Source organism: Oncorhynchus clarkii, chromosome 6, assembly GCF_045791955.1.
Source record: "Oncorhynchus clarkii lewisi isolate Uvic-CL-2024 chromosome 6, UVic_Ocla_1.0, whole genome shotgun sequence".
NCBI classification, from domain to species: domain Eukaryota; kingdom Metazoa; phylum Chordata; class Actinopteri; order Salmoniformes; family Salmonidae; genus Oncorhynchus; species Oncorhynchus clarkii.
The window spans coordinates 42,915,278-42,930,873 of NC_092152.1; the positions used below are offsets into that span (position 1 = coordinate 42,915,278).

Sequence of the window (15,596 nt, forward strand, 5' to 3'; positions counted from 1 at the left end):
TTTTCTTTCAAATACTTTGAGCCTATGGTTGAGTCTACCTGAAATGACAGATGACTGTACTATTTAACTTGAGGGCTGATCCGGGTGCTAATTTAGAAGTTATCACCGGCGCCGTAATGATCTGTTTAGCAACACACACAATACTCATGTAGTCTGTTTTGGACACATTTGTACGAGAGCAGTAAAAGTCTAAACCTGGCATAACAACAATCTGTTACGTAGTAGGACAAGCTGACGGTGAAAGACCATCTGGTCTAGGCTACAGTCAAGGTTGTTTCATTCACTCTAAAATAGACTCCAATCTAAATAGGGAAGAAGGGGGTCTCTTTCAGCTCTCTCTGTTGTTGCGTCCTAAATGGCTCCCTATTCCCTATTGCACTACTTTCTGAATGCCACCCTATTCCCTGTTGCACTACTTTTGACCAGAGCCTACATAGGGAATAGAGTGCCATTTGGAATGCTGCCTGTATGATGTGAGTAATGGAAAGAGGAGTTTATTGGAAAATAGCCGTTCCTTTTTTCCATTAAAGAGGTGACTGACAGTTACTATGTATGTTTTAAATTGCATCATTGCTGGAACATAAAACGATAGTTTGTAAAGCAATGACAATCTCACACTTTACATTTGTTGCAGTTAAATGGTGCATTTGTTACCTAAACATCTAGTCCCCCCCCCGCCCCCCTTGAAGTTGTACCCCATGCCCTTGTCCCTGGCAGAGCCTCTCCCTCGGTGGGAAACGTGTAAAAGATTTAATGGGCGAAGTTACCCTGCAGTCAGGGTTGTCTGGCAAATCAGAAGAGGCAGTCAGGCGGTGGGGAAACTGACACACTATGTAGAGCATCTGGACGGTGTTGGAGCTGCGCGCGTGTGTGTGTGTGTGTGTGTGTGTGTGTGTGTGTGTGTGTGTGTGTGTGTGCTCGCTCACATGGGTCTGGTCCTGGCCGACCCTGCCCTTTCCACAGCCAGCCCAGCCGTGATGGCATTGGCACGGTGGAATTATTTTTATTAGATACTAGGTATTTTTTCTACTAGACTTTCCTCTCGTATTCCAGACTATACGTAGGTGATGATCTGACACATTTGGTGGCTGGGCCTTGGTTAGGTTTCCTATTTCTTCAGGAAATGTTGATTTGTGCAAAATGACATTTTCTAAAAATCCCTCTCACAGTCAATATTGAATAGTGGGGATGAAAGAGTTGAGAATATGAAACCAGTTTCTCATTTAAAATATATAAATCCAATGGAAATAATATTTTCTGTCTGCTAAAGTTATTTTACTGCTTCATACAAGAGGGGTTATACAATACCTTACTGCGTCATAAGTATGCTGTTTGCAAAAAATCTTTTGCATTCTGCCTTGAAATTATAAAAATTCCAATGTATACCAACAGATGCAAAACTGGGCAAATGTTTGTAATAGGACCATGGATTACACATCCGCTAGTCTAATAAATAACTCATCTTGAATGAGAGAGTACCAATATTCCTCTCTGGAGCTGTGAGCCATGGCTATGTGCACGGGACTGCACATTCAGACACATGCTCACACACTGCTCCTCTGTCTCTCTGGCATGGACTCTCAGATCAGAGACTGCAGCATTTCCCTCCTTTTACTATACTCAGCTGTATGTCGCTGGCTCTGGAGCTCAGACGCATTCTTCCCCCCTTCCCTTGTCCATGGTTGTGCAGTGGCTCAGCCATGACTTTTTACTCTGCTCCAGGGGGCTGGGTAGTGACGCTTTTATAGAACAGAGTCCCAAATGGCAGCCTATTCCCTTTGTAGTGCACTACTTTTGAGCTGGGCCCGTAGGGCTCTAGTCAAAAGTAGTGCATTATAAAAGGAATATAGTAGGGTGCCATTTGGGACACAGGCGAGGTCTGCTGAGGCTGGGAAATTGTCATCTCTGTCTTCAAGTGCTGGCTGATTGGTTGCAGGGATTATTTGTAAAAAAAAAGAAAAAAAAAAGAATAATAATAATCTGTTGGGCCTTCTGTTTAGAATCACCCGTTGAAGACAACGACTGGGCTTCATAGACGTATCTCAACATCTCTGTATGTAAACTGTGTGTCACACCTGCTCCTGCAACGCCCTCTACTGCTATTCCTGTGTCTACTTGACCTGCCGCCTTCCCCAGTGCTCTTTCCCTCTCTCTCTGTGTGTGTGTGTGTGATTGTGTGGGTGGAGACAGGTGTGCTGGAGTCAGAGCAGATCCCCACCAGCTGCAATCTGTTCCATAATCAAGACCTCTACTAAACTAATACTCAGCCCTGCCACTTCCCGGCTGCCAGACCGTAATCTCTGCTCAATCAGTCTACGTTTCTAGCCGTTTGTTACTATGCAGATCCTGTTATCCTGTTATGCCTGTTTTCCTTGCCTGATGCTGTTTTCCTCTCCGCTACAGTACTGCCCGCTCTGACTCTGGTCCCTGTCTCCAGTCCCACGTCTCGTCATCCTGCTACTCTGTCCTGGATTCTCCTCCGGACCTGCTTACTCTGTCTCAACCCCTCTCGCTCCAGCCTCAGCCTCCGCACCTGGTTTCCAGCAACCCACCCGAGCTTCCCCTGACCTGCACTCCATCTTCCCCCTGTGTTTCAATAAATACCTTGGTTACGTTATCCCAGTCTCCTCGTCTGAGTCTGCTCTTAGGTTCCCCTGTTCCACTCCGCGTAACACTGTGGGACTTGGCAATATGTGCTTTGGTGTTTGGTGTATTTGTCTCTATGGTGGTGTTGGCATGCAGTGGTTTACTCAGTGTGGCTGCTGCTGCTGAAAGGCATGCTAATTAGCAGGAGCCTGCAGTGACAGCCACAGGCACAACTGAAGGGGATACATTCACTCACACATAAACACATAACACACACACACGCACCCACACACTCACATGCTTGCACGCACACACACACACACGCAGGGGATACACTCCTGTCTCTCTGTCTCCCCAGGAGTTTGTCAGCTAAGTACCTCAGGAGTCAGATATGCAGGTTCTGAAATAACAGAAGTGCCCTCAGTCTTGCTACTGCAGCTCGTTGTTTCCAAACTGTCCCCTGATACACTGATTGACAGTAGGACTCGGGGAATTTTCATACTACGGTTTATAGTATGTTTCTCAGAATAAGGTGTAAGGACCATCTAGTGTTAAAGCATGCCAAAGCCTTGTGCAGACAACTTATTGTCTAAAAGTATTGCACTTGTACACACTCTTAGAATTACGGGTGACTTGAGGAACCCTGGAGTTCTTCTAGAAACCATTGCAGTCACTGGGTTCATATTTGCACCTTTGGTTAGTTGAGGGGTTCTTAGAGGAATATTTTAATATTCCAATGTAGCAAGGGGTTCCTGGAGGAACCTTTTTGCTGGCGCATGCGGAGCACTTTGAATTTATTTTGCCGTTGGATTTGTTGCACTGCCAGACTCAGAAAAAGATGCAAATATGACGATGGCTTTATGCGATAGCTAGCAACTTGAAAACAATTACCCATTCCTATATGAGTACTATTTTAATAGCAATGTTGAATAATACAACATTGTCTGTCAAGCCAAGCAGCAGGTAGCCTGGCGGGTAGGAGCTTAGATCGAGTCCCCGAGCTGACAAGTTAATAATCTGTCGTTCTGCCCCTGAGCAAGGCAGTTAACCCACTGTTCCACAGGCGCAGAAGATGTGGATGTCGATTAAGGCAGCCCTCCGCACCTCTCTGATTTAGAGAGGTTGGGTTGAATGCGGAAGACAACTTGTACAACTGACTAAGTATCCCCCTTTCCCAATTATACTATATGACTTTAGCCTGTTTTAATTCCGAAAAGATTATTGTGATGGTAATGGAATTTGTTTATGAGCATAATTATTAGGTGTTGGCTTAGGTTGCAAGCTACAGTGCATTCGGAAAGTATTCAGACCACTTGACTTTTTCCACATTTTTGTTACCTTACAGCCTTATTCTAAAATGCATTAAACAGTTTTTTTGCTTCATCAATACCCCAAAATGACAAAGAAAGACAGGTTTTTATTTATTTTTGCAAATTTATAAAGAAAAAAAACCTAACATATCACATTTACATAAGTATTTCAGACCCTTTACTCACTATTTTTTTGAAGCACCTTTGGCAGCGATTACAGCCTCAGGTCTTCTTGTATTTGGGGAGTTTCTTCCATTCTTCTCTGCAGATCCTCTCAACCTCTGTCAGGTTTGGTGGGGAGCGTCGCTGCACAGCTATTTTCAGGTCTCTCCAGAGTTGTTCGACCTGGTTCAAGTCTGGGCTCTGGCTGATCCACTCAAGGACATTAAAAGACTTGTCCCGAAGCCGCTCCTGTGTTGTCTTGGCTGTGTGCTTAGGGCCGATGTCCTGTTGGAACGTGAACCTTCACCCCAGTCTGAGGTCCTGAGTGCTCTGGAGCAGGTTTTCATTAAGGATCTCAATGTACTTTGCTCCATTCATCCTTCCCTCTATCCTGACTAGTCTCCCAGTCCCTGAAAAACATCCCCACAGCTTGATGCTGCCACCACTATGCTTCACCGTAGGGATGGTTCCAGGTTTCCTCCAGACGTGACGCTTGGGGTTCAGGCCAGAAAGTTCAATCTTGGTTTCATCAGACCAGATAATCTTGTTTCTCATGGTCTGAGAGTCTTTAGGTGCCTTTTGGCAAACTCCAAGCGGGCTGTCATGTGCCTTTTACTGAGGAGTGGCTTCCGACTGGCCACTCTACCATAAAGCCTGATGGGTGGAGTGCTGCAGAGATGGATGTCCTTCTGGAGGTTTCTCCCATCTCCACAAAGGAACTCTGAGTGACCATCAGGTTCTTGGTCACTTCCTTGACCAAGGCCCTTCTCAGCTTGGCCGGGCGGCCAGCTCTAGGTAGAGTATTAATGGTTACGAACTTCTTCCATTTAAGAATGAGGGAGACCAGTGGGTTCTTGGGGACCTTCAATGCTGCAGAAATGTTTTGGTACCCTTCCCCTGATCTGTGCCTGGACACAATCATGTCTCTGAGGTCTACGGACAATTCCTTTGACCTCATGGCTTGGTTTTTGCTCTGACATGCAGTGTCAACTGTGGGACTTTATATAGACAGGTGTGTGCCTTTCCAAATCATGCCCAATCAATTGAATTTACCACAGGTGGACTCCAATTAAGTTGTAGAAACATCTCAATGATGATCAATGGAAACAGAATGCACCTGAGCTCAATTTTGAGTCTCATAGCAAAGGGTCTGAATAATATTGTAAACAACTTTTTTCAGTTTTTTATTTTTAATAAAAACAATTACCATTTTTTTCTTTGTCATTATGGGGTATTGTGTGTAGATTAATGATTTTAATTTGTAATGATTGAAATTTTTTATAAAGCCTGTAATGTAACAAAACGTGGAAAATGTCAAGGGGTATGAATACTTTCCGAATGCACTGTAGCTACAGTATCTTCAACCTAGCATACACTCTTACAATTGCTTGGTTGTTTGGATGAACCAACTGCTGGGTTGCAGGCATTGGGTCACTTAGTTGGGTTGTTTTATTTAAAAAGAGCCAGGTTGGGTTGTTGATGCTGGGTTATTAAGATATGACCCAGCGGGACAGATCAGAAGGCTGGAGGCGTGTCTTGGTAGGGGCATGGCTTTTATTTTTGGCCACCCGTGAGAGTAAATGTCCTGTTCATTTGTTATGTTGTATTGTCATCACATGTTAAGGTTGAACACCGACAGTTTTGTAGCTTACAGAAGAAGTGTCTGAGTTCCTCAAGAGCCTATGCAAATCCTGATGTTGGAATAGCTACCACTTTAATACTAAATGTAATCAACAATGTTAATAATATATTAGAATATGTAATATCCATAATTCAAGGATATTTGAAATTAGTAGTGTGCTGCACATAAAATCATTGTACCTGTGTAGCGTATACTGAGACAATTTCACAACCTTATGGCTGATTAATGGCCTGCTGTTTGTTGTTGTTGATTTTTTTGTTTATTTAATCCATAGCTTCTTAAATAATCAGTTTATGAGTTCCTTTACAAGCTAACGAGGTGAGGAATTTCCACGATGTAATGCTGAGGAGGGGCATGATTTCAGCACCCTGCAGTGCTGTGTGTGTGTGTGTTGTAGACTTACATAAGAAGTGTGATCATCAGAAACTCCATATCCTCTACCCGGGAGGTTCATATTACCATACTCTTTTTCCAGAGGGCTCTGATTGAGTACATGTGAGTCTGTATCTTGGTAGTATACAGCAATTGAAACGAAGCATAGCCTATCAGTACATATTATGGCGAGTTAGGTGATCAAAATAATAACCATTCAAAGTTGTCTAATGTTTTTCCTCTGCAGGGACAGAAAGGCCACCCTGGTCCCCCCGGTCAACCAGGAGATTCTGTGAGTATTCTGTTTTTCTATTGTATGAGAATGACATTTATCTTTCCTCAGTGATCATATCTTATCAATCATTTCTACTTAACAAAACATAAACATATAGGGCAGCTTCAACAATGCAGTTACATAAAACTTAGCATAATGAATGACATCCTCATGCGGTTGTACATATTTCAGTGGTTATTCTAACAGCTGCCGTCTTTCCGTCTCTGCTGGTGTTAATGTGTCTGTCTACCTGACTGGGTCTGAAGTTTGAACCACTGCTGTTAGAGTGGAATACATCAGACAAAAGACTCTCCATCTGTTTACCCAACAAAGCTAAAGCTATGGCTCGGCTGTCAGAACACATTGCTCCATGAAGACCAAAACATAAATTCCTGAAAAGAGAGAAGAAAAGAGAAAGGGAGGGAGGGAGGGAGGGAGGGAGGGAGGGAGGGAGGGGGAGAGAGAGAGAGAGAGAGAGAGAGAGAGAGAGAGAGAGAGAGAGAAGAGAGAGAAAGAGAGAGAGAGAGAGAGAGAGAGAGAGAGAGAGAGAGAGAGAGAGAGAGAGAGAGAGGAAACTAATTATTCTGAAGGGAGGATGTTACACATGAACACATTAGTACCTAAGGAATCTTGGCCAGAGAAATTTAGTTTCTGGCAGAGCTTAAAGTGGGCCAATTAGTCTGGACACCCTAAGGTCACTACTCCCCAAGATTCCTTAAAAAACTACAAATAGTGTTAAGTGTACTGAAGAATGTGCAATTTGTAGTGTACTATCAGAACAAAGAGCGTGGAGTTTTCACTGACCACATGGCCTGACCAGGGAAGAACATTGGCCTAGTTAAAGGGATACTTCAGGATTTTGGCAATGAGGTCCATTTTTATGTCTCTGTGTCCAGTATGAAGGAAGTTGCAGGTGGTTTGGCGACCCAATGCAAACCAGCCTTAATGCAATGGCTGGGAAGTACAGTTGAAGTCGGAAGTTTACATACACTTAAGTTGGCAACTACATATATCTTCTGTTTCTCCAAAAGCAACATGGGGCAATATATCAATGGCTATCTATCATGGCAACTGTTACAGACCTTCAAGAATTGCCTAAATGTACATATCAATATTTCAACATTTTACACTAATAGTATTTGACAGTCATGTATTGTGCAACTAGTGGAGAAATACTTTTTCACATTTGTTTTGGTCAGAACAGGTACAGTTGAAGTCGGAAGGTTACATACACTAAGGTTGGAGTCATTAAAACTCGTTTTTCAACCACCCCACAAATGTATTGTTAACAAACTCTAGTTTTGGCAAGTCGGTTAGGACATCTACTTTATGCATGACACAAGTAATTTTTCCAACGATTGTTTACAGACGGATTATTTCACTTATAATTCACTGTATCACAATTCCAGTGGGTCTGGAGTTTACATACACTAAGTTGACTGTGCCTTAAAACAGTTTGGAAAATTCCAGAAAATTATGTCATGCTTTAGAAGCTTCTGATAGGCTTCTGATAGACATAATTTGAGTCAATTGGCGATGTACCTGTGGATGCATATTAAGGCCTACCTTCAGACTCAGTGCCTCTTTGCTTGACATCATGGGAAAATCAAAAGATATCAGCCAAGACCTCAGAAAATAAATTGTAGACCTCCACAAGTCTGGTTCATCCTTGGGAGCAATTTCCAAACGCCTGAAGGTACCACGTTTATCTGTACAAACAATAGAATGCAAGTATAAACACAGTGGGACCACACAGCCGTCATAACGCTCAGGACGGAGACGCGTTCTGTCTCCTAGAGATGAAATTACTTTGGTGCGAAAAGTGCAAATCAATCCCAGAACAACAGCAACGGACCTTGTGAAGATGCTGGAGGAAACAGGTACAAAAGTATCTATATCCACAGTAAAACAAGTCCTATATCGCTATATCGACATAACCTGAAAGGCCGCTCAGCAAGGAAGAAGCCACTGCTCCAAACCGCCATTAAAAAGCCAGACTACGGTTTGGAACTGCACATGGGGACAAAGAATGTACTTTTTGGAGAAATGTCCTCTGGTCTGATGAAACAAAAATAGAACTGTTTGGCCATAATGACCATCGTTATGTTTGGAGGAAAAAGGTGGAGGCCTGCAAGCCGAAGAACACCATCCCAACCGTGAAGCACAGGGGTGGCAGCATCATGTGCTTTGCTGCAGGAGGGACTGGTGCACTTCACAAAATAGATGGCATCATGAAAGAGGAAAATTATGTGGATATATTGAAGCACCATCTCAAGACAAAGCTAAAGCTTGATCGCAAATTGGTCTTCCAAATGGACAATGACCCCAAGCACACTTGCAAGCAAAGTTGTGGCAAAATGGCTTAAGGACAACAAAGTCAAGGTATTGGAGTGGCCATCACAAAGCCCTGACCTCAATCCTATAGAAAATGTGCGGGCAGAACTGAAAAAGCGTGTACGAGCAAGGAGGCCTTACAAACTTGACTCAGTTACACCAGCTCTGTCAGGAGGAATGGGCCAAAATTCACCCAACTTATTGTGGGAAGCTTGTGGAAGGCTACCTGAAACGTTTGACCCAAGTTAAACAATTTAAAGGCAATACTACAAAATACTAATTGAGTGTATGTTAACTTCTGACCCACTGGGAATGTGATGAAAGAAATAAAAGCTGAAATAAATCTCTCTCTCTACTATTATTCTGACATTTCACATTCTTAAAATAAAGTGGTGATCCTAACTGACCTAAGACAGGGAATGTTTACGAGGATTAAATGTCAGGAATTGTGAAAACTAAATTTAAATGTATTTGGTTAAGGTGTATGTAAACTTCCGACTTCAACTATATATGGGTATCTGCTTGCAACTATCTTTAACTTCCTTTATACTGGACATAGAGACAGAAAACCAAAGATTTTTATAACTAAGCCAAATAGATCACAGCCTGACGTTTCCAATGGGAACAAATTAGTCATAGTGGGCAGAACAAGCAAGGAGGTGGGCAGAGCCAAGCACGAGCTTGCAAGATCCTATTGGTGCCTTCTAGCATGCATCTGCATATTTTCGTTAGGTCACGCCTAGTCTGTGAAGTGCGCGTGTGCAATAACTCAATTCACTTTTGCACTCCTTCCAAATAATGTGACTTTTTAAAACTTTTTCAAAGGGTACTCTACAAAACTTTGTCCACTCTGTTCATAACATATTCTAGTTTTGGGAACAGAAAACTGTATTGAGATCAAATGTTTCATCAATGAGGAAATGTGCAAAATGTGCAGAATGTGCGACCAAAATCCATATTGTTACGTTTTCTCTCACTACCGGCCAGCGAGCTTCCTCTCACTACCATATTTGGTAGTGAATGGAAATGCCAAGAGGATGCTTCACATTTATACATCTGGTGAAATATCTCTCAATGTTTTATCTATGATAAAACTGATTTCCAAAAATTCATCTGACTTTGAGGATATAGATAAAAGTTATTTGCCAAATTGCCAAAATCCTAAAGTATCCCTTTAAAGGTTTTCACTTTGGCCCAGAGTTCTTAGGGCTGGCACAATTACCGAATTGCAGTGTAACCGAGAGTTATGGACCGTCATGAAAATAAAATAACCGTCATAACCGTTAAAATACAGGATATACTGTAACATGGACTCTTAACAACGTGATGAAACTTTGTCTTCAGTTGCCTAGGCAATTCCCCCCCATGGGGTGGTGCACAATTAGCCCTTCATCGTCCGGGTTAGGGGAGGGTTTGGCCGGCAGGGATGTTGTTGTCCCATCACGCACTATTGACTCCTGTGGCGGGCTGGGCGCAATGCACGCTGACGCGGTTTCCAGGTGTAAGAGTTTTCTCTGACACATTGGTGCGGCTGGCTACCGGGTTAAGCGGGCATTGTGTCAAGAAGCAGTGTGGCTTGGCTGGGTTGTGTTTCGGAGGACACACGGCTCTCGACCTTCGCCTCTCCTGAGTCCGTATGGGGGTTGCAGCGATGGGACAAGACTGTAACTACCAATTGGGGAGAAAAAGGGGTAAATATATATATATATATAACTTTAGCCAGTTAGCTTGGGTGCTTGACTGCCATTGTAAGGTCAGAATGCTCAGATCAAACCTACTCCTCGGCCAGATCGAAACGCTCTGAATTTACAAACTCCCAGAGCACACTCCGAGCGAAATTTCGAACACACGCATAGATCAATAGAACAGGCTTGGAACCTCTAACCCTGGCAAGTTGACTGGTAAACTAATGGGTACACTTGCAATGGCTGCCTGGTATTGTGATGCAATAATGCCCATGGTAATGTAGAATGTTCATTCAAATGATGTTAACTGATGTGGCTCATGCAATGGAATGTATTTTTTGTTATGTCGAATTGAGTTGAATTAAGAAATCAGAGCAGATATTGATGGAAACTCTTCCTGCTTTTACTTCCTGATTTTAATTCCTGCTTTGCTCCTATGTGTACACTTGCACTGGGCGCCATTCCACCCATTATGGTATCATTGACTTGAGTGGGGACGGCCATTCTATTTCTATTGATGATATTTTTTGGCAATTTTTTGCCTATACTGTAGATATAGCCAATATCAGCAATGGTTCTGCTGCCTTCCAAACGCACTGCTGACCACACAAAGGCTCTTTATCAAGTGCCTAATTCCTCTTTCTCCGTTATTCTCTTCCTATACTACACAGATTCAATTCAAGGCCAGGGAAGCTGGAATTTGGAATGACACAGTTATTGTGGCATGAAACAGCTATTCGTCTCACTCCTTGTCTTCTGTCTCACTCACTCCTTCTTTTCTCTCTTTCTGCAGGGTGAGCAAGGAGCACACGGAAGCCCAGGGGCCAAAGGTTATCCTGGCAGGCAGGTGCAGTAAATCTAGTGTTGCAGTGTTGGTTTAGGGTCCACACACACCATACAGTACTTTTACAGAAAGGCTAAGCAGGGCTACACACACCAAACACACTCAGCCCATTTCAGTGAGTGGTTAGAGAGTGGCACTGGTATTGGGATTGGGAATGGAAACAGTACAACCTGTTGAGACTTTTATAGGTGATTGAAATAAAGAGAGTCTTTGGAAGAGTGACACACAAGTGTAAGACTGTCAAGAGCACCTGTGTGCGGATTAGGGTTGCACATTTTTGTTTGCTTATTGGTGCCCCTGGACTAAAATAAAGTGCCAAAGGCTTTTACTTAGTAAGCAATGCCTTTACTGAAAAAGTAATGTAACTGCAATTAAACTGTGATTAATGTAATCTGCTCCCTCAATGCAAAAACTTTTTCATCAGTCTTTAGGAGCTGACACTGTGAGTTTCATTCAGCGCTGCCTCTTTTGAGAAAGTCATTTGAAAACATTTGATAAAGTCCCTCATTGCTGAGTAGTATGTGGGTTTCTCTGCACTGTAAAACATGCTTCCTCCCTACTCTCCAGAACGCACATTTGTAAAGCCGCCGACAAAAACGTGCAGCTGGGAAATAGCTCTCAGCTTGGCTTGTTCACAATGTTTATAATAGCTTAGAGTTCAGGCCTGGGTCTTTGTTCCTTTGGTGCTCTAACTCTGTCACTGTTGTAACTCCCCAGATAGACACACACTTCACACACATGGGCGGGCACTCACACACTCGCACACACTGTTGTAACTCCCTAGCTAGATACACACGCCAGACTGATGGATTAGGTTTTAGCACCCCCTTTCCATCTGTAGACTGTGAATCACTTGAGACAGTCTAAATAGAGTCCATGTTCATTAAGGTCTGCTCATCTTCGAGATTACATCGAGATTACATAATGGAGACTATCACTCCACTGATCTGCATGCTGGTAAATACATCTTGGAATTATTTAGCCAACACCAATTGTTGTCAATCAGTTATTATGGTGAAAGCACTCATCACAAAGTCCAATCCACTTACACTTTCATCTGTACATTTAAAGTGTTGTATGCATTGGGGAACGCATTATCTAAATGCATTGCTAATGTCATTTTTATGCCTTTTTTTCTGTAGGGTTTACCTGGACCTGTTGGAATTATGGGGCCTAAAGGAGTCCGGGTGAGTGGTCGACAAATGATCATGAACAAAGTAACACCTCTGTACTGTACTGTAAATGGTTCGTCCTTTTTTCAAGATATGTCTTGTGCGCTGTTTGTTCTGTTTAAGTGTTTTAGTGCAATCCATCTGATATGTTAGCTCTTTGTAATCATGGAATGATATATACAGGATGAACCTACTTACTTAAAAGAGCCCTATTTGTTTAGATTTTTTATCATGTTCTGTTTACTTACAGTATAAATACACTGCCTATACAGTCATCACTAGAATATGTTGACTTCTCTCAATGGCCAAAGAGCATCACTGTCAGCCAAAGTGCCTGCATGCTCAACATATACATGTAACAGATTGACAGCAGACCTGGGTTTAAGTATTCATTGTTTTCTTATAAATAATTTAGCTACACTTCATTGAGTCCCAAAAGTGCAGAACCCATTCATCTGATACCCTAGACAGGCTGGGTCATGGGTTTGATTCCCGCTGGTGTCACCCATATGTAAAATGTTTGCACACATGACTGTAAGTGGCTTTGGATAAAAATGTCTGTGCTAAATGGCATATATTATCAAATGCTCAAAGTATTTGAACGAAAACAAATACTATTTGAACCCAGGTCAGATTGACAGTAAGGTGTATACAGACAAAGATAAACACCGTACAGTCAATTCCTCTGTTTTTACAGTAAAGTACACACCACTCTGAAGATGACTTTGTTCCAAATGTCTCTTGCCAATTGCTGTGTTAAATGAACTGTGAAAAGCATGTTATATGAATCAATAGAACCAGAGTGATCACATAAAAATAGACATTATATAAATGTCATTTGTCCAAGACAGCCCTGTTAACTCACCACCCAGTTAGCACATAACGTTCTTAGAGCATGGCGAGAGCGCAGTTGTCCTATGGTTATTTTGCATACAATCTTCCCAGAACTTTCTGGACATGGTGAAGGATAGTTGCTTGGCTTTGGAACATTATTAACACATTTAAGGAACTTGACAAAAAAAAACGTTATTTTCTTGTTATTTCATTACTTTAACAAAACGTTTCCTAAAAGTTCAAACATGGTTACATTTCATTTCAATGTTGGTAATGTTCTAGGAATGTTTTCCAACTAGTTTGTCATTGGGAATTCTCACTAATAGTTCAGTGTTAAGAAACAACGTTCTTCTGTGGGCATTTCAGTACTTCAGCATAACGTTTCCTACGTGTTTCCTCATGATTCTGATTAAAGTAATGTTCTTAAATTGTTCCGAGAATTTTAAGAAACAACATTCTTCTGTGGGAATTTTAGTACAATGACAGAACTAGCGAATGGTGTTTCCTTCGTCACATTGGTGCAGCTGGCTTCCGGGTTAAGCGGGCGGGTGTTTAGAAGCACAGTTTTGCGGGTCATGTTTCAGAGGATGCATGATTCGACCTTCGCCTCTCCCGAACCCGTTGGGGAGTTGCAGTGATGAGATGAGATTGTAATTGGATATCACGAAAAAGGGGGTAAAATACCAAAAATGTACTCAAATTAACAGCTTTGTATGCATAAAATAAATATGGCATGCTAGCGCTCTCCTGGTGGCGCAGTGGATTAATTCCATGGAAAGAGAACAGATGTGTTCAAATCTCACTGATGCTGTGTCACAATAAATACAAAAAATTGTTCACATGACTGATGCCTAAGGAAATTAACATCCATCTGTGCTTCCAAAAAGTTAACCCAAAACAAGCTAGTAGGGTTATTAAAAGTCTTAATGAAACATTGAGGAAGTTATTAAAAAAAACAAAAAAATAACATATAACTTCCCTTCTCAGAGTGTTAATAAAACATCCCAGAGTAAAATGTTCTCAGAACCTCCATGTAACTTAACTTTTTCATTTATTCCAGAACAGTCAAAATGTTCAATTCTGTTCTCGCCTTCTTTCACTTCTGTTTAAAAAACGTTCAGTTTCCCGGTCAGAAAATGGCTTCATTCCCACAACCAATGTGAAACCAAAAACATATGTTCCCACTTCCAAGGAACCAAATGTGCTAGCTGGGTATGATTACAATTGAGTTTTCTGTGATGATGTTGTTTTGATGTTGGTACAACAAGACATTTCAAGTACTGTACAAGCAATTAGCAAGGAAATGCTTTCTGTTTAATACTGTCTTGAATCACTTGTTGCCTGAATGTAAAGTGTTGTTGCTGATGTTGTTGTTGTTGCTTGTATAGCTAATCTGAATCTCAACATGGTCCAGTTCATGTATTTTTCCCTTTAACATTTGTATCACTCATTGTTCTTCAGTTCCCCTGTGACTCCCCCTGCTCTCCCCTCTCTCCTCCCTCTCCTCCCTCCATCTCTCTCACCCTCCATCCCTGAGCAGCCCCCTTGGCCCGGACTCATCAGAGATCCCTGACGTGAGGGTATGTGCCCTTGGACTACATCGTGGAAGGCAGCACCATGCAGTCCATGGGCATATACACTTGCCTCAAGGCTTGGTTCTTCATGAAGAGCCACCTGCCTGGAGCCAAAAGAAACTCCCAAAAATGACTAAAGTAACACTGATGGGATGATACCAAAGAAGAGATGTATAGCACTTCATTCTAATGTGTATTTTCTTTGTTCCTCATCCCTAATCCCTTTCAATCCATTCATCCTATCCCTTTCTTCACTTCTTTCCTATGCTCTAACTCGACCCTCTTTTCACCCCTCCCCCTTTCCCTTCCCTTCAATTCCACAACTCTCTTTGCAGGGTTTCATAGGAATCGCGGGGCTTTTTGGCCTTCCTGGACCTGATGGTGAGAGAGTAAGTAGTCCAGAATAACTCTTACTACAGTACTCAAAATAGGAATATGACAAAGACACTAAAAGCATTACATTCCAAGAAAGGTATGATTTCTACCTCTTGTAACTACTACTACTACTACTACTACTTCATGCATTAGCAATGCAAACAACACCCTACTGTACCTGTCTTAGTCCTATGGGGGGAAATGCACAATAGCTGAAAACCCTCCTATGGGCATTAGTTGTCAGTCACGATTGTCAGGTGTGACTCTTAGTGAGTTTAAACGCTTGTGAAGTGAAGGTGCTTACACTGGAGGAAATGCTACCAGTAAGCACGCTCCACCAAACCACCAAGAGATGACTGGAGTAGCCCTAGGCCCTTCTCAAAATATTTGCACAGGATCAAGCTCTGGTGGAATTCCAGCCATCCCTACTGT

General features: G+C 42.3%; 1 protein-coding gene across 1 annotated transcript in view; it reads left to right on the top strand.

Annotated features, from left to right (window-relative positions):
* The window catches only part of LOC139411179 (collagen, type XXVII, alpha 1b), a 136,154-nt gene that overhangs the window by 46,856 nt on the left and 73,702 nt on the right, over positions 1-15,596 (top strand). The window contains exons 8-11 of the mRNA XM_071157097.1: positions 6,320-6,364; positions 11,159-11,212; positions 12,352-12,396; positions 15,125-15,178. Coding sequence (XP_071013198.1) covers positions 6,320-6,364; positions 11,159-11,212; positions 12,352-12,396; positions 15,125-15,178 — 198 coding nt within the window. The remainder of the gene's footprint in view (positions 1-6,319; positions 6,365-11,158; positions 11,213-12,351; positions 12,397-15,124; positions 15,179-15,596) is intronic.